The sequence below is a fragment of the Dermacentor silvarum genome, chromosome 4 (genome assembly GCF_013339745.2).
Source record: "Dermacentor silvarum isolate Dsil-2018 chromosome 4, BIME_Dsil_1.4, whole genome shotgun sequence".
Taxonomy (NCBI): Eukaryota; Metazoa; Arthropoda; class Arachnida; order Ixodida; family Ixodidae; genus Dermacentor; species Dermacentor silvarum.
The window spans coordinates 90,153,796-90,173,701 of NC_051157.2; the positions used below are offsets into that span (position 1 = coordinate 90,153,796).

The 19,906-nt window shown below is 43.9% G+C and overlaps 1 protein-coding gene across 1 annotated transcript; it reads right to left on the reverse strand.

Annotated features, from left to right (window-relative positions):
* Window positions 1–605: 605 nt before the first annotated feature.
* Window positions 606–18,362, reverse strand: LOC119450374 (tRNA N6-adenosine threonylcarbamoyltransferase, mitochondrial-like). The gene is made up of 6 exons (XM_037713808.2): window positions 17,974–18,362; window positions 17,365–17,464; window positions 15,928–16,085; window positions 11,516–11,645; window positions 8,672–8,876; window positions 606–3,524 (listed from the first exon to the last, which is right to left on the reverse strand). The coding sequence occupies exons 1-6, from the start codon at window positions 18,273–18,275 to the stop codon at window positions 3,058–3,060; spliced, it is 1,362 nt and encodes a 453-aa protein (XP_037569736.1). The 5' UTR covers window positions 18,276–18,362; the 3' UTR covers window positions 606–3,057.
* Between the last annotated feature and the right edge of the window lie 1,544 nt (window positions 18,363–19,906).

Here is a 19,906-nt window from a genome sequence, read left to right on the forward strand (position 1 = left end):
ATGTTTATAACTTGTTGCAAGGCACTGTGGGATTCCTGCGATGATTACTGTCAGACATCAAATAACAAGGGGAGGTAGGCCGAAAACGGCTGTCTGTAAGTCGCCATGAACGCGGGCTTTCCTGCGCATTGAAATGCCACAATTTTAAGGTTGACTTGAAAAACAGGAGCTGCTCATTCTTGTGTGCCACATTTTGTTCAGTACTTCTACAGTTGCTCCATGTGTTGCCAATTAAAGAGAAGACTACATGTGCCACATATGCAGTGTTGCCTCCATTCCCGATGGAGCATTCCTTGCCACTACATGGACATTTTGCAATTGTTCTGGTGCCTTGCATCCAGTGCAGAAGGCTTTAGTGGCGATTATGTAAAAGAGCTAATGCCTTCAGTTCACACAGGAGAACCTGTAACGTGGTAGTATTGCTTAGGCAGACCAAGCACTGCACTATGTATCTCCTTTGTGAAATTATGAGTTGCTCACTACAATTACTGTAAATCCTACTTAATGCATTGCTCATCTAGACGTAGCACAGACAGAAACTCTGTGAGAGTTACAAACAGGATGATTTTTGTATGTTTACAGCTCAAGAACCAATAAGACGGATGGAACACAACACAAGCACTAACTTTTAAAAATGAAATGAAACAGCTTATTGGAACTAATCAGTTCTGTAGAAACCCGTAAGGTGCCACTCTCGGGCAGATTACAATTGTTCTCTTCCATGAAAATGCCTCCACCTTGCAGATTTCCACAGAACTGATTTGCCATATTCAGTGTCCCGGCACTTCAAGTTGTCAATTAATTGAACCTAGCTCTGCAATCAGTTAGCCTCCTGATCAGCTGAGATGTTAGAGTGACTGCCCCAGAAAGGCGTTAGCCCTGGGTTCGGTTCCAAAACAAGGACAAATTTTTCTTCAGCTGCAAAGTTTCCTTCCTGAAAAACCCGTATGGGTTTCCTTTTAACTTCCTGCTACTTTCAGGTGAATTACAATCTTTTTCCTATCATGAAACTTTGTGGTTTTCTGTTACACCACACAAACAATGCTGAACTTTCTACCTCATCAAGAACAAGGACAAAGACGTACCAAAAATATTCAAAAAGAAATGAGAGCGGACTATTCGCGTCCTAAAGCTACCAAGTTCAGGAGCACGTTTGCCACCACGTTCTTCTCAAAATATGTGCTCTTGCCTAACACTGCTTCCAGTGAAGGTCATCAGGCAGGTGCAAGCCCACCGAACACCTACACCAATATGTTTTATCTTTTTCTCCCCCTCTGTGTTATTTCCCCCTTTGTTACGTACCAAAATCACTCTGCATTCCTGGCCGTGAGAAGCTGCCACAGTCAGCATTGTCTTAAAATTAAATTGTGGGATTCAACATTCTGAAACTGCAAAGTGGGTTATGAGGGACGGCGTAATAGAGGGCTCTGGATTAATTTTGACCACCTGGGTTTCTTTAACGCGCACAAATGCATGGTCACTAGCATTTTTGCATTCTACCTCCATAGGAATGTGGTCACCAAGGCGAAGATTGAACCTGAAATGTTTTGTGCTCAGCAACACAATTCCGTAGCCACTGTGGCAAGTAGCATTGTCTTTGCACTTCCTACAAACATTTCTTGCTTGAAACAACTGACCACAATACACATACAGCTGAGAAAAGATACAACCACACAAGATGCAAAAGTGTTGTCTTGATCAAAATAGAAACCAGACACCGGACATGTTTGCAAGTCAAAATTGCTCGCTTTTCCATGAACAAATGGGAACACCACGAGCATCTGTAGTCGTGAATACAGCAAAACTTGTGATACAGTTCCGGAAGAGCTGTAGCTACTTGTGTTTGTCGTCTTTGTCTTTCCATCCTTCTGGTCGTAGAAGCAAACCACAAAATAAATACATGAGTTTGGGATTTAGTTAACCACTCTATATTTCAGTGATCAGCCAGTTAGTGGGCGGAGGGCACAAACATCATGACAATACCCACCGGAGCAGCTCGGTGGCTATACCAGCATTCTGTTGCTGAGCACAAGGTTGCAGATTTGATTTTCAGTTACTGCAGCCTCATTCTCGTGAGTCCAGAGTGCAACAATGACCAGGTATCAAGACTTCAAAGCATGTTAAAGAACCCCATGTAGATGACCTAATTTTGACCACCTAGGGTGGTTAAAGTTAGGTCATCTACCTAGGCCATGTACACTCGGCCACAAAATATTGCAGGGTACGCGAGCGCGTGGCGAAACGGCCCTCCTCTCCCTTTTGCCGCTCACCCCTGGTTGTCAAGGCGTCCCTCCACGACTGCAAGCGTGAATGTTTCCGCGCTTCCTCCCTGCGTGCCAGCGATATCAGAGTGTAGCCACGAGGTGCCCCTCTTGCGATTGGCACTGTGGTGGCTTCGACGGGCAAAACAATGTGAAGCGTGAGCTTGCGCACGCCGCAGCGGCTGCTTTTTGTCGAGTCACGAGCGCAGATGCATATCGCCCGGTCACGAACGCAACAAGTCCATTTCTTTTTTCTGCGCTGCACTTTTTCGTGGCCAATGTTCGTTATTTCTTTATTTTTACGAACGGGGCATTCTCCCACAGAAGAGCCTGGCAGAAAAGGCGCTCTATAGAAAGAGGCAGGCAAGATGAAAATAAACTTATTTCCGGTACATCAGCTAAGTTTTGCCCGTCGGAGCCACCACAGTGCCAATCGCAAGAGGGGAACCTCGCGGCTACACTGGGATATGGGCGGCGTGCAAGGAGGAAGCGCAGAAACATGCACGCTTGCAGTTGCAGAGGGACGCGCATGCGTCGGTCTCGACACCAGGGGTGAGCAGCCAGAGGGAGAGGAGGGCCGTTTCACCACGCGCTCACGTACCCCGCAATATTTTGTGGCCGAGTCTACATAAAGACATTTACACTCCCTGGTTAAATCTGACCACTTGGAGTGGTCAAAATTAACTGGGAGACCCATGCTCTAGTGTTCTGTAGCCTCAGTTGTGACACTGGCCTTCAAATTCCTCTTTCTTTCTTTCTTTTTTTTTTTGTGAGCAAAGAAACATTTGTAATTGGTTCAATCAAATTTCAGCTTAATCTTCTGCAGCTTGATGGATGCTTGGGCAACTGACTGTGAAATATCTGTTCCCAGTGGACACCTTGGCTCAACCCTAAACGAATCAAGATCCACAACAGCTGATGCTGGTGAAGCTGCATACAGTTCCAGCCCATTCCAGGCAACCATGAGGCCATTGTCTGAGCACAGCCTGGCAGGTGTGGCCACAAACCTGGCTCCCAGATGGTCACACAGCTGTGCAAGTGTGTCTCTGAGCACACCATTGCATGCCACACCGCCTGCAACCACGACGGTTGGAGCCGCCATTTCTTGTCTAGGTTCGTCGGAAGCCAGTGGAGGCAGCAGGCCCTGTCGTGAACAGAACTCTAGTGCCCTCTGGGTGCGTCGAACCAAGTGCTGCACTACAGCTCGCTGCATTGATGCGCATACATCGTGCAGTTCAGGAACCAGGGCGTCTGCCTCGATACCTGCAAGTTAGTTACAAGGGGGGAAATAATGCAAAGAAATTACTGTTTATCAAAGCCCTCATTGCAATAAGGCAGCAACTGCATCAATTCACTGTAGTCTGCAGGACTTCATCATCATCAGCCTAATTTTGTGCCATCCTCGACTGTACTTCCCTTCCCTTGGCACTGATCTTGTAACTCTAATGGTCCACCGGTTATCTGCCCTGCGCATTACATGGCCTGCCCAGATCCATTTTTTTCTTTTAATGTCAACTAGAATATAGGCTACCAATGTTTGCTCTCTGATCCACACCGCTTCAAATATAATTTGCATAGTACATACAAGAATGCAGTAATCTGTAACTTATATGCAGAAATCCCAAAGTGAATGGCCATATGAGGTACCTCCTATGCAAGTAGTACTAGTCTGGAAAAATGCAGGCAGTGGGACACACATTTCAGATCATGGTAAAAATATGGATGGCCTACTCACATTTACCCTTCCTTACACTAAGCCTGCTCTTCTGTGGAACACAGAAAATAATGAGAGGAAAATGAATAAATCAATTTATAAATTAATTAATTAGTCACTACAGGAGGAGTGAAAGCAGGGCTTCGAGGACAAGCTTTAGGGAGAACCAAACAGTACAAGGTTAGCTAACAATGAGTGACAGCATTTCAAACATTCAATGTGATTTTGTTGCTTAAGGGGGGACGTGGCTTTGAAAATCAACTTCCTGATTTCTCCATGGATTTTGATGAAAATTGGCACAAATGTTTAGAATGTCTCCCTGATACTTCCATAAAAGTTTCAGAGTGATACCTTGAGAACATTTTATTGAGCAGAATTTTTCTCTCTTGAACTTTCTGGAGGGCCTGGGGAGCTTAAAAAACATGATGGAAGGCTCGTTGAGTATTGACTGCATAGCTCAATGCGTGCTGAAGGTCGTGACAGTCTTACATTTTTTTTTTCGCAACACAAATTTTTTAGATAGTCATTTTTCAAGTTACCTTCGCACCAAGCACACTTTCAGGGTGAACGAATAGCCATGCCATAAATTTATAAAAAGTCAAGATAAAAATGCGAGACTGTCTCGACCTGCACTGTAGTCCAAGGAACGTGACAAAAAAAACAGAATCAAAATAGGCTAAACGATAACGAAGAAATCAGCTCCAGAAACTGAGCAGAAAGGCGAAAAAACAGTTCTGAGAAAACGGCTCTCAAAGTTTCACCTTCTCTTCAGTTCTCTAAAACGCACGAAATTTGTAATCTTTGATGTGTTTTGTGATGTGGGGCTTCTTGGACATGTGGCCTCTGGTCTGCTGCACCTTCGTTCTGCCTTTTTCATGTTTTTATGGCATTCTTTACTGCTGCTCTACAAATAAATACCTGCTGCTACAGCACGGAAGCATGATTTACCTACCTTCAGTAAAAGGAAACTCGCTGCTGTTTTGCTTTTAAAAACTGCAAGTGCATGCACTTGATTATGATGATGGTAACGAAGCAGTCAAATTGCAAGCCCAAATGCATTTGCAAGGTGCCCTGAACCACCCCTCAGTCTTGGTGAAATAACATAGTCCGTGGGTAGCATACGCTGCTGTGAACATCTCAGCCAAGTTTTGCTGTTGTACACGGTGAGTGGAGCTTGAACCCAGAGCTCGAAGTCACCTTTCTCTCGAACGCTCTCTTTTCAACAGGTGCCATGTTCCTCACTCTTATCTGGAGGCTTTATTTCGTAATAAAGCGGATTCCCATACGCGGTTACTATTGGTAGCTGCGGTCAGCTACGTAGCGTAGATACCGCGGCCGCCGCAACGTGCCACCACGAGACCACTAGCTAAGCATACTGCAGCTCGCTGAGGACAACTGCGTTTGGCTTACATTTAGTGCGTTGCAGGCACCAAAATCGGAAGTCATGGCATATACGTAACTGGGGCCGAGCGTTGTGGCCATGCCCCATTCTGCTGTAGCCTTCGCAGAGCAAGGCATTGAAGAAGGAATGGGAGCATAGCGGAGGCCGTGTTTGATTGCCAATAACTCCGCTTCTGCTGAATGCACTTAAGTACTTTTTGCGGCAAAGTAATGCGGCAAAGTTGGAGAGCCGTATGCACTCCAACCCAATTTTACAGAAGAATAAAATTGGGTTGGAGTGCATACAGCATTGTCATATCCTGACTGGTAACTTACGACTGTCGTTGAAAAGAAAAGTGTACAATCATTGCATTCTATCGGTGCTAACATATCGGGCAGAAACTTGGAGGTTAACAAAGGAGCTCCAGAACAAGTTAAGGACCACACAAGAGCGATGGAATGAGAAACGTTAGGCCTAACATTAAGAGAGAGGCAGAGAGCAGCGTGGATCAGAGAGAAAACAGGGATAGCTGATATTCTAGTTGACATTACAGGGTGCGTACAGGTCCTTGAAATCCTTGAAAACCCTTGAAATTGAAGAGTGCGTTTTCAAGGCCCTTGAAAGTGCTGGAATTTTTTTCCCTCCTTGAAAATCCTTGAATTTCGTGAGCATTGCACTCTGATATTGACATTGCGACCTCCTTTCTGTGGTAAATCGGCGTCGATCTGACAAACTTCCTATTTCAGAAACAATACGCCAGCGCAAGCACACATGGTTCCGTTTGCAGAACTGCACGGAAAAAATAAGAGGCTTCACCACATCAAACCGCGAACGGAGCGAGAGGCCCGTACCGCGCTTCGGTGCTGGCTTGGGGCTGGCAGTGTTTACGCTGCTTTCCTCACCCTATCGTTCGTTTCACTCCTCGCCCGTTGGTCTGCCTTGTCCCACTTTCACTCTTGCATGCGCGCGAGGTGAAGCTAAAGAGAGCTATAGTGGAGCAACTTTACCATTGATGCTCAGTGCCTTTGGATGGAGGTTTTGTTATAATATTATTTATGATAATATAAGTGCAATAACATTACCGTATTTTCCAGTCTATAAGTCGCACCTTTGTATAAGACGCACCCCCCTCAAAACGTCAGTTTTTCAACAAAAAAAAAAGGAAGAACGTTATATCAGTCACACCGGTGTATAAGAGGCATCTGTTCCTTCTGTAAGCGCTTTAAAAAGTTACAGTGATGTTTCGCTCCGTGAACGTGCGTCACACGCAAATAAGCGTATCATTATGGGTGCCATATATTTCTACTCCAGGCGCATTTCTGCTGTTGTGCTTGTCGCGATGTTCCATATAAAGTCCAAAGACGACAACATCCTCCCTGCGCACCTTATGCTGTATGTGCGAGTGAAAGCGTGTGACAGTGAGCTGAATCGCGTACAAGGGAGGAAAGCAGAAAGGCAGCCCGGGAGGGAGGGAGGGGGGGGGGGGCTGCCTGTAACCTTGTAGCAACTGCGTAGTTTGCACAGTGGTGCGCACCGTATCTTGACAGCGACCTGCAGATGCGACGACTTCGGGGTCGATCGACTCGCGATAGGCCTACCGCTGCTTGCCTTGCGGCTCCATCCTTCTCGCATGGCGCTCGGAAACTTGATCATGAGAACCCAGCACCTCGATAGCGCGCACAGAACCCCTAGCAATGACGTCAACCAGCGCGCTTCGCGTGGCCATAACATTGGATCCAATTTTGAAGGCAGTTTTTCCGAAAAAAAGAATGTACATAGGTCGCACCGTTCTATAAGATACACCGACGAAAGCTTCAGGAAAAAAAACGCGTCTTATATACAGGAAAATACGCTATGCTGAATGTTTAGGAAATGTTTGATGAATCAACCCATCTAATACTGCAGAAGCCTGAGCAGCTGTTGTGAGTATTCGTTGTGTTAACTTTTAATATTGCGGACTTGAGAAATGATCAAGACAAGACATGCTTTGCACAATTGCAATATGCATTTATTTGTTATAATATAATGGATGTGTAGCAAGACTACACTGAATGGTTTGGAAATGTTCGGTAAACTTGCCCTGTTAATACTGGAGAAGTCAGAGTTGCTGTTGTGAGCATTCATTGTGTTTTGAGAACTTTTTTTGGTATTGTTGTGAACTCGCAAGTAGATCAAGGCTTGACATTAACATCATTGGGATATACATTTATTTCTTTTTATTTTAGTGCAATAGCCCTATGCTGAATATTTTGAATATTTTCTATACTGGAAAAATCTCAGCCACTATTGTAAGCGTTCATTTTGTGCTGTGATCTTGACAAGTTATCAAGGCTAGACTTCTTTATTATAATTGTGATATACATTTATTTATTGTATTAAGTGCAATAAAACTAGTCATTTTTGGAAATGTTAGAGTAAAGAAACCCTACTTTAGATGCCGCTTTGAGTCCTTGAAAAACCTATGACAGGTCCTGAAAAGTCCTGGAATATCCTTGAATTTTTGCCTTGGAAACCTGTACGAACCCTGCATTAAAAGGAGAAAATGGAGCTGGGCAGGCCATGTAATGCGTAGGATAGATAACTGGTGGACCATTATAGTTACAGAATGAATAACAAAGGTATAAGGAAGTGAAGTTTAGTGCACGTTAAAGAACCCCAGGTGGTCAAAATTAATCCGGAGTCCTCCACTACAGCGTGCCTCATAATCAGAACTGGTTTTGGCACGTAAAACCCTAGAGAGAAGAAGGAAGCGAAGTTGAGGACGGCAGAAAACTAGGTGGGGTGATGAAGTTGATAAATCTTCAGGCCCAAGTTGGAATCAGCAAGCGCAAGACAGGGGTAATTAGAGTTCGCAGGGAGAGGGCTTCGTCCTGCAGTGGACATAAATATAGGCTGATGATTTCTGAAATAGCCTATTTTCACTTCAAATGCCTTTCTCCACTTCGATAAAAAGTGGTTCAGAACCCCTTTAACAAAGTCAAGCTTTAAAATTTTAATTATACAAATGCAAGATGGGATTAGACTATGAATAGGCAGTAAACTAGGCTGTAAGACTGGTTCTGCGTGATCTCTATAAACTTCTGCTGTTTCATATACATGTACAACAGGCAATCTGTGCAGTTTTTCCAGCCAAACAAGAGTTTTGTTCTATCAACCTCTCACTAAATCAAAGTGTGTTTTATCATATCTACACTTTAGAGAGAAAGAGCTGCAAGCAAATGAGCTACAAGTAAACCACACACACTAATGGTTATAAAAGCTCCGAGTACTAACTGGTATAAAAAAGTCTGAGCACTGCAAAAGTCTTGAGCTCACCATGTTGCTTTTCCAGGCGCAGGATTTCTCTGAAAACAGAGTTCTTTAGGCCCGCAAAAGAGAAGTCGCAGCTACGGTAATCCAGCATGGGCTCTGGGAATGGGAAGGCGTGAGGGTTGGCCCCACGGGCCTGCAGCTCGATTGCTGCACCTCCACTGAGGAGGCGGCATTCAGGCAGGTTGTGCAACTTCAATCGACGGGCCACCTGAATTGTTCAACAACACGGCAAAAATGTGGCACACCTCATCATCATAATATCTTACGTGCACTGCAAGACAAAGGTCTCGCTCAGAGACCTCAAAGAACGGCTGTCATGTGCCAACCAAACCCACCTTATACCTACAAGTTCCTAACCTCATCACTCCATCGAAGCCCTATTGGCCTAACTGTGTTTTCCAATCCCCCCTTGGCACCAATTCTATTAGTTTGGATTACTCCTTGATGGGCTAGTTTGCTTGCATCGTACAGAAAAGATTAATGAGCATAAAATGAAGATGAGATCCAAACTAGAAAACTGTAGTGACAAGTGAGCGTTCATTTTGAACTCATAATTTTTTTCAGTTCTATTACTCTGACACACCAGTACCTGTTCGGCACATGATATGTGATATACACATAGAGTTAAAGCAGACAACATAAAGGCTTGGAAACAAAATTTATACGAGCTTCTTCACCAACAGACTAATTTATGTCCACTGCAGGACGAAGGCTTCTCCCAGCGATCGCCAATTACTCCTGTTTTGCATCAGCTGGCTCCATCCTATGCTGGCAAGTTTACCAATCTCGTCACACCGCCCAATCCTTCACTGTTCTTGAATGTGCAATCCTTCCTTTGACATTTTGTTGTTATAACAGACCACTGGTGATCTGCTTCACACATTAATGAAAGAAATAATTTAAATAATATGAATAATAATAACACATTGTAAATATAGTTGCTATATGCGTCACAGCTCGGAGCATCTAGAATACAGCACTACAGAACAAGATTAGCCAAAGAAAATGTCAGTGCAGAAAACAGAGTACTCAACTACGCAATAAGACGAAGGGTTGTCAAGATATGCAAATTACCACTATGGCATTTCAGTAGTGTATCGATCTTGACAAAATGGATATCACTTCTAGAAAAGTCGTGTTCTTTAAATATTAAAACACCAACAGTTGGCGCTAATCCAAAGAAGCCATATAGTTGAAGCTAAATAACAAAGCCAATGTGCATCAAAGTCCAGATAAAAGCTGGCGACAACAACCCGCGCCATTTAACTTGCCATATTTGTTGGTTTACATGTTTTCTGATAATTATTTCTCAAGATTTACTTCAGGTAAGCTTTTGAATTCCCATATAATATGAAAGTCAGCACATTTATAACATTTCCTTGCTATCTGTGAAATAACTGTTAACTTTAACATATTTCACAAGCCTGGACAGGTCCCCACATGCTAGAAAGGCAACATGAGTTCGAACCAGCTTGCCATTTTGTGGAAAATTGGCAGCCTCTTCTCAATGAAAGTTCTTTAATTTATAAAAGTTGCAATAGAAGACAATGTGAAAGAAGACAATATGAGCACGTGCCCCAGAACATTCTTCTTATATTTCACACTGCAGTCACTACCACACAAAAGCAAGCAAATCAAGATATTCTGGCTAAATCAACTACCGCAGTCTGGTCTAACATGAAGTACATTGTTGCAGGTTTAGTGAATTGAAGACCATGAACAAACTCACTCAGAAGCACACAATTTTTAAGTTATATGTGAAGTGTGCTCCTACAATTCAGTAAACAATAGACCATGAACCAATTTTCAAATTTATTCTCTCTGCTGCATCCAACAGCAGTAAAATTTAGGAAATTAACAGGCATTTCACCTTGCAACAGACTGAATTTAATTAAGTGTGTAAGTTACAAAAATGTCATTTCATCTATGTTGCAGCTCAAGATTATAAACAGCTATTTTTGTACTCGGTAAGAGCTGCAATTCGCTTGTACTTCCAAAGTTTATGGTTGCCAACATTTTTCACATGCTAGTGTGAACAGCTTTTGACTGCAATAACACCTGATTACAATTTACACCAGGACAATCAGAACAGTCTTTCAGGATTCTCACCCAGTAACCCGTAAGCTTTTAATCTTTAGAGTGGATAAGACAACTTGTCGCAGCAGGAGTCGAATCAACCATCTCTGCATCATGTGTGCGATGCGCTACTAATCGAGCTACGGCGACGGCTGTCACCCTGTACACTTTCATGAGTATTTGTTTGTGTGCTACACTTTTGCCAAATGACCACATATGATGTCAAAATCAAAATTTATCTCGGATAAGCGGATGTTTGGGTTTATGAGCCTAGATTCAGTATGTCACGAAATTTCTAACCACAGGCTAGAAGAGGTTAAAAAGTGAAAGACACAGAGTAGAACATTTAAATGATGGCTGCACGCCTACTTGGAGAAATGAATAAGGCGAAAGGGAAATTGAACTACGTACTATAGCTCACTGTGGAAGCACGCAAAGCTTCACAATGAGTCAATTGTCTCTTTAACGTTAGCCCGTGGCTGGGCCCAGTCCTCAGAACTCATCGCCTTAGTCCAACACTCGTCAAAAATGTCCTAAGTCCTGTGCATTCCCACAGGAGGTGAAGTACAGTTGGAGCTACCTCCCTTACACATACATATAGCATTTCAATTGCGGAAGTGATTGCAGGCAGTCGGAGTCACCGCGTTGATGCTGCCACTTCCGTAATTAATTAAAATTGATTAAAAACAACAAAATACATGGTGCAGGTTGGCTGTATGAAGGAGGTTTCTGTGGTAGAACAAACAAATCAATAGTGTGCGCCAAACATACCTTGTCGAAGGCCTCTCCTGGAGCATCATCAATGGTTTGCCCCAGCAGCACAATATCGTCGATGGCACGCACCACTGCCAGCTGGCAGTGGCCACCAGACACTAGTAAAACTAGGTAGGGAAACTCCACCCTGTGAAATATATGAAATATACAGATCACAATAGAACTTGTTGCTGGGCGAATTGGTAAATCCTAATGACAGCCTGGAGGGTGTGAACACATGCACATGCAATGTACAGCGAAGTAAAATAGGAGACAGAATTAAGACAGAATTGTCTGCCTCCTATTTTTCTTCACTGTACATTGCATGCGCATGTGTTTGCCTCCTTAAGGCTATCAATATAGATCACAGTCTGGACTGAGTGATATACAAACACAGACATAAATCAAGAAAAGAGATGTTCTTACATACATACGAACAACAGAGAGAGAAACGTTTAGTGAGAAGAAAGGCAGAGGCCAGCCTGAGATTCTTCTAGCCAGTTATTCTGCACTAAGGGAGGGGGAAAAGAATGAGGGAAAAGATGGGTGATGATGAAGAAAGAGGGAAGAGGCAAAAGACATAGTTGGCAAGTCTACCCATAACCTAGATCTACAGTCACACCATGGGTCCAATATAATGTCCTCCAACAAAAGTTGGTTGTTAAGATGGGCAATAGCATCAATCGATGTCTGTTAATTTTCTATGTACTGAGGGCAGTCACATAGAACATGAACAAAGCTGCGACATTGGTGCTGCTGCTTGGCACTTGAAACGAAGGAGGCTCAAGCCTTGGCATTGTGGCTTGAGTATCAAGACGGAAGTTTGCACATCGCTGGGAATGCTTGGCACTTAAGATTGCCCAGCATTCTACTCTGAACAAATAAAGCTTGTTACATGTAAGATATTACAGAAAGCCTCCAAATAATTTCACAGAGTGATGATTAAAAAGCTTTTGTTAAAGATTGGCCCAAAGGGCTATATGATAAAAATTGATTGCTATGGCCAAGTGAATGCATGGATGTAATTTTTATGCTGTTCTACACTAGGAATGTTAAATAAGGTACTAACCGGGAACACGTATGACCTGAAGTCACTGAAAATTAGAGCAGTTTTGGCATTTGAGATCTACGTAATACGATGCGTTGCGCGAATTGTTACAGCATGAGAAGCCGAAGCACGGTCAGCTTGTGGGCTCCAAGTAGCCCAAAAAGCGCACTGTCATTTTTTTGCGGCTTCGGCAAGCTAACGTTTGCGTTGCTTAAATAAGGCCTGGGTCAGCAGCTCCTTCGGGTGGAGCATTTTGGCGGGAAGTTCTGCCGTGTGCACTCTGCGAGAGTCGTTCATTGTGGCATGATGCCGATGCGCATCGAGCTAGTCGGGCCCGAGCGGCCGAAGACACGCTTTGTCATTTTCCTATTGCGTAGTGCTTTAAGACGGCAATGGGAAATCGAAACAAAATTCAGCTGGTGGGTGACGCCGGAATACGATGCCACTAGAGCGAAACATGATTCTCACTTCCACGTCACCTGCAGCAGGGAATGGCAGCGTAGTACGTGCTAGGGTTATTGCCCATAAAAGTATGCAGTACGCTTCCAACGGCAATACACCACACGTGCAGTGAAACAGGTAGGTGAAGATGCTTGTCACAATAGGGTTGGTGGCGATAGCCATGAATGCGACGTACAATGATTCATGAAGAGACTTGCTGGTACTGGAAGAAGAAACTGAGTACGTGCCGGCATTTTCACGTGACACGGGCACGTAAGTACTGCAAGGGAGTTGCCATGGCAGCGCATACTGCTCTCTATCCCCCGTGCCTCGCACCTTTTAACAGTGCAGCTGTTTAAGCCGACCGGTAGTCCGTCCGTCACGGACAAAAAATGTGGGCCGACCCTGGCGGTAGTGCTGAAAGGGTCCAAGCACAATGGCACATACTGCAGTGAACTAACAAAGCTGAGTCTGGCTAAGTTTGGCCAAGCATGGTTGGGACTACTTAAGCTTAGTCAGTCATCGATAGCCAATCAATAGCTAATCTATTAATAATCAATAATTTCCGGAAAATGATTGGGATGACTTGGTAGTGCTTAGCCTAGCCCAAATACGTGGCCAATACCTTGCGATCGCCAAATGATAGCCAATCAATAGCTAATGGATCAATAATCAATAAATTCTGGGAAATGCTGGGGATGACTTGGTAGTGCTTAACCTAGCCCAAAAGCCAGGACTAGCAAGGAGCCCATCAGCTCCACTGTCTCTTAAGCATTGCGCCTCCAGTACAAGCTACGCAAATTTTTTCTTGTTCAAATAGGACTTAGCGCCCGAAAACGTATCATACGATTGCAGTTTGGCTGTGTACTGAACAGTGGTGCCAAATGATTGTTTTCCGAGAACGCACTAACCGGCAAAAAGTAGCGCAACTGTGGTTGGTCATGTTTTGTGTCCCCAGAAAGCGAACGTTGCTGCCGGGAAATCGTATAATATGGGATCATATCAACGAAGTTCTACTTACATGTGTACATGTATTGCTTCCCAGAAGTCATAGGGCTGCGACATTTTTTACGCTTCTAGATAAATAATACCCCGCTTGTCTAACTTCCCCATCTGAAAGATCATACAGTAATGCCTTATCATACACTATTTACTGATGTTGTATTCTTCATGCACTGCCTTGCCCAAATACCTTCCTTATGCAGTGCAGGTCAAATCATTGGTACAACGCTAATACCTAGAGAGGAGCATGGCTGCATACATATTTCTGTATAGACGACACACTGTGTCGATACAATGCCTCAATGATAATCTCTAACATTGACATCTATCGTGACATGAGTTCTGCCAAATTTTTTTTTCTCGTATCAAAAATGTTTATATTTGTGAACTTCTCGCAATGCATCTACTCATATTTCAAAGGTAAATTTTGCACGAAGGCTGCCATATATCCACACAATCTGAATCTAGCCTTCTGGTGCTGTAAAAAAATCTCTGCCCAGATATTATCATAAATTTATAATGAAAGTGAGACATCCGAGAGCCATGGTGGCTCAGTGGTTATGGCACCGTGCTGCCGAGCACGAGGTCATGGGTTCGATGTGTTGTGGGGTCATGCGGGAACCCAGGGGGCCTGGGAGGTCCGAAATGCCCTGTCAGAATAAAGTTTTTTTCCTCCTCCCCCTCCTCGATTCCAGCAGTCACAGCAGCATTCCAATTCGGGCAGAATACAAAAATACTCCTGTACCATGCTTTGGGGGCACATTAAAGAACCCCAGGTGGTCAAAATTAACAAAGAGCCCTCCACTGAGAAAGGCATTTGAAGTGAAAATAGGTTATTTCAGAAATACTTAGCCACAAAAAGTACTTCAATGCGTTCAGCAGAAGCGGAGTTATTGGCAATCAAACACAGCCTCCGTTGGGCTTCCGTTCTGTCTTACAATGCCTTGCACTGAGAAGGCTACGGCGGAGTGGGTTGTGGTCACAACGCTCCGTCTTCTAAATGTCACCGGGGCGCACAGTTAAAATTTCACTTGGATGTTAACTGTAGATGCCACGAATTCCAATTTTGGTGCCTACGACACGCTAAACGTAAGCCAAACGCGGTTGTCCTCAGTGAGCCGTGGCGCGCTTAGCCAGTAGACTTGTGGTGGCATCCCACGGCTGCCGCGGTATATACGCTACGTAGCCGAACGCAGCTACCAATCGCAGCCGCATATGGGAATCCGCTTCATTACAAAATAAAGTATCCAGAAAAGAATGAGGAACATGGCTTCTGTTGAAAAGAGAGCGTTTGAGAAATAGGTCACTTTGCGCTCCGCTTGTGAGCTCCATGCACCACGTACAACAGCAAAACTTGGCTGAGATGTTCACAGCAGCGTACGCTACCCACGGACTATGTTATTTCACGAAGCCTGAGGAATGATTCAGGGCCCCTTTAAGATTTTGAATCCCACAATTAGATTTATTGCAATAGCAATTATATGGACACTCCAGGTGCATTTCTGCCATCATCGTCCGTGTCCCTGCGATGTTCGGTATAAGGTCCAAGGGCGATAACATTGTCGCCGTGCACCGTATGCTGTATGTGCGAGTGAAAGTGTGCGAGGGTGAACTGATGATGGTGGCGTGGCAAGTGTTGATAGCTCCATGTGCGCTGTGTTTTCGCCACTCGGTTCGCGTTGAAGTGAGGGGCGGCATGAAGATCAATTCGCCCGCTGTTGCTGCTGCGCTTTCTCACTGCTGCATTCTAGACAGTGAGTGCGCGCAGTCATCGAGTGAGATGTGTTCACGTTTGCTTGCGCGCGCGTGACACCATGCTAGTTAATTTAGTTAGTAAGCGAATGTTTACAAGTTTATACGGCTGATAAAGCTACTATCCCTACTTCACCTTTCAGGCGAAACTGTGACTTTTGCTACAGCTGACAGTGACTATACTTGCCTGTGCTGCAGCCGAACAGCCGTTGCATGAGCCTCCATGTGGTGCACAGGGATGAGTGGCTTGCCATACTTGCGGGCCAGGTTGCAAGCAAAATCGAAGCCCACACGCAATGAAAGAGCCATGCCGGGGCGCGTTGTTACAGCAATGGCTGTCATCGCCTGCAGAGATGTTTGCACAGAGGTGATGCCACGGAAACCTGTGATATTTATCTGCAACTAATGGGTATCTGTGACTACTAGATATATCAAGCCAGTATAACCAAACATCGTTATAATGAGGTCGCATAAGACAGACATAAAAATACTTTTGTTATATTCTATATTCGTCATAAGCATATATTCTTTACGTGCCACTATTGTTGAGAAACCTTTTTGTATTTTTTAAGTCTTTATATCCAATAATATGTTGTATTTGTGTTAGTTATATTGGAGTTTGACTGTATATCCACTAACAAAGCAATGAGCAACTAATGGTGCACTAATATGCATTATTATGGACAAACTAAATGCCAACAAGTTAGAGCTGACTAGAATGCATCATCCATTTTCCCTTCTGCCACATCATATAACGTCTGCATATCTTTCACTTGCGCCATTAACTTTCGCCATACACCATTTATTTTTCACAGCTGGATGTACAGCACAGTGAAATTGCATCCTTGAGTTATCACTTGTATAATGTTTGTTTTTTCCAGTTTACGTAGCATTTGTAGATGACAAGAATACTTTTACAATGATGTAACCTTTACATTGACTGCATTTGCAAACATTTTAGCTACCTCATAAACAGGCAGTAAAACAATATTGTTTAAGGTTACAGCAGCTTAATATATAATCATCTATAGTATGTTCACAGGATGCATCAAAAGTGCATAGATTTAGATAGTTATCTAAAATCTAAACAACACCTTTTGTTTTTGTATATACGTTCAGTCATCTTTTCTGTGCAAGCAAAATAATGAACTTTGTTTAGATTTTTCTAAACAGTGCTTTTCTTTTAGAATCGTATTCACTTAGTCCTTCCTGCTTGTCCGCCACATCTCTGAGTTAGGAGTAGGTAACATCATGTATTCCAGTGACTCTGCATCTTTACAAAAAATTATTAAAAAATCCCTTCAGCCAGCGACAACATGTCACAAACAGCTTAGACATATAATATTAAAGGTAAATGCAGCTACTAGCTACTGGAGCCATACACCACAGGATAACACTGTTTTAAGATGAACACTGAAACCAGCTCCATTCTTTTATTACAGATATTTTGTTTGCTAAGTATGTGGGACAAATGCCAGGTATGACGTGGTCCATGCTAGGCACAATGGAGATGCCTTAAGCAGAGGAAATGGGTGTGTCTTCCAAGTGATTTCTCGTTCTTTCTTTCAAAGTGAGTAATAGAAAACTGATTCGTATTTGCCACTGCAGAAGGCTTCCGTCTCACCTCTAATGGTACAGGGCATTGCTTCAGAGCATCTTGAGCAACTCGTGCAATGTTTTCCGCATGCATGTCCCGTGCAATGGGAGGAATGATGCCACCATACCTTCAAAGTTGTTCAAAGAATAAACATTATTGTGCAAAGTTCACATGAGTGCGAAGAGTGAAACGTTAAGTAAAAAAACAGTGTAAGTCCACAAGACAACCGAACCGGTATACACAACATACGCAGAAAGCAAACATTCTTAATTTTTTTTAGGTATTCATCCAAACGTTTATCATAGAAACCGTTACATTCATGCGTACTAACACTAACGTGACTGAGCTGCTTGAGGCTGTATCAGCTGTTTCAATTGTCAGACTCTAAAATATGTGCCAGAGAACTACATGCAAGCAATGCAAGAAATTGTCGGTTTTACTTACTCAATCTGGCTGGAATGTGAACTGCAGTTTGCACCAAGCTAATTTATCACCAAACGGTTGGTTATTACTAGCTAGGAATGAATCCAAAACATGTAAGCTTATTTCGCTTACGCGTCGACAGAGACACAGCATAAATAGCACATCTGGTGCACCCCAATTGAAGTTAAACTACGCAAAGGTGAACAGACTCACTCAATGTGCTTTGCCAGCTGAGAGTGGGCTGCTTCGCCGAGTATGTTTCCCTCGTCATCGACGATACCCACCGCTGTGTCGTCACAACTTGTCTCAATTCCCAAGACAATCGATCGGCTGTTAGTACTGTAGGCGTGCCAACATTCTGGCTGCTTGGACCATAGTACACGTCGGTGTGACGAACCAGGGCCACTAAGCAACGAAGATTGCAACTCACGGTCTAGCATCACCCAACACCGACGACGGAGAAAGTGGCGGATCATTTTCGTTCTTGACCACACACCCTGCAAGCAATAAAACATATAACATCACAGGTAGAAAATATTAGAAGCTAAATACCACAACACAGGCGTGCATGCCGCGACCGCCATAGCGCGTCTGTAGCAACGGTCGTCAAGCGGTCGTCCCGCGACCCATCTGATAGATGGATGGATGCAAAACAAGTCCTGAGGTACTAGTAACGTGGCGGCCCGCTGCGGGTCGCTCCCACGTTGATGAAAAATAAATACAAATGACGGAATCATATAAAACAAAAAAAATTGAAACAACGCTTATTTGAAAGTAAATAAAAGGAAACACACTGCCACGATGCTCAGTTATGGTAGAGTGTGTTCTGTGTTATGGTCAGGTAGCTGCTGTTTTCTCTTTGTTTCTTTCAGCTTTTTCGAACCATGTTTCAAATTGTTTAATAATACACGTTTGATGAGTGTTTTTGTACAAACATTTTTATTTAGGATTGCAATCTAAAACGAAACAAGACCTACTTACGGTGGCGCATACGATATTCTCACTTCAGGGGAAATGCCATTCTCTTCAGTACTAGCGTAGTGGCGGGAAAGTTGATTGTAGTTGCTCTGTGGTAGCGGTCGTTGTCAAACTTGTGATTATCGATTGTATATTCCCAAAGAGGAAGAAGAGCAGCTTTCCGCACTAACAAACATGGAGGAAGGAAAAAGACTCGTAATATGTGGTGAAAGCTCGTTAAACAGCACTGATACCGTGCGCAGTCGCACGGGCCATGCATGGATGCTGACGACGTAGGTGGGTCGTCCGTCTGGTGCACCGAGAAGGCTCACGAATCACAAGGACGAATCATTGGCAACAGCGACGTGGGTGTAAGTGCGACGACTGCCACAAGGCTGTAAGCGTAGATGGCGTGGACGCATAGGCACCGTGTTAGCCGTGCTTCCACTTTTAACTCAGTGTAGTTTGCGATATGATGTAGAAGGTAAACGTAAGGGGTAAGCGAATTTCAGTTTTAGATACGTCTCCTAAGCCCGAAAGCTTGCTCAGATCATTTTGCACCAGAGCTGTACGAAGGTGATGTGAAGGTCACAAGCGATATCGGGTTTCTACACAAGCGCCTTCTGTTGGACACCCATCCGATGCTGGCATCACGTACGCCGCAATTCCTTTTTCTACTTTGATAAATACCTTGCTAAATTCTTCGCTTGCGCAATTTCTTCATGTCGATTATGCCGTCGACGGCGCTTGTAATTGCATCCGCCACACGTGCACACAGAAAGAGGGTAATTCATACAGTTGACGTTTCCCCGTTCTTACTACGGCCCTGCGTGCGTAACGTTCTGTAAATGTATCCTTCCGGAACACCGTTTTCCGCACGCAGACAAATGAAGCTTCGCTTCACTACAAAATAAAACTTTGTCCGTGTTTCTGCATGTCTGTGGAAAGCATGCGTGTAAGTAGCACTTGCTTTGCTCAAAGATCATGTGCGTTCTTTTAGGAACATGCCTTGCCAAAGAACTCGTATTGACTTGCAGTCAATTCCTTTGACTTGCAGTATTGGCGTGCAGGTTCCACCACTCTCCATGCACCAGCAACATAAGTGTAGATGGCTTCACAAGCACTGTACTGATACCTGCTGTTAGTGGCTTGGGCTCATGTTTCCTAGGTATCCTTTCTCTGTTTCTAT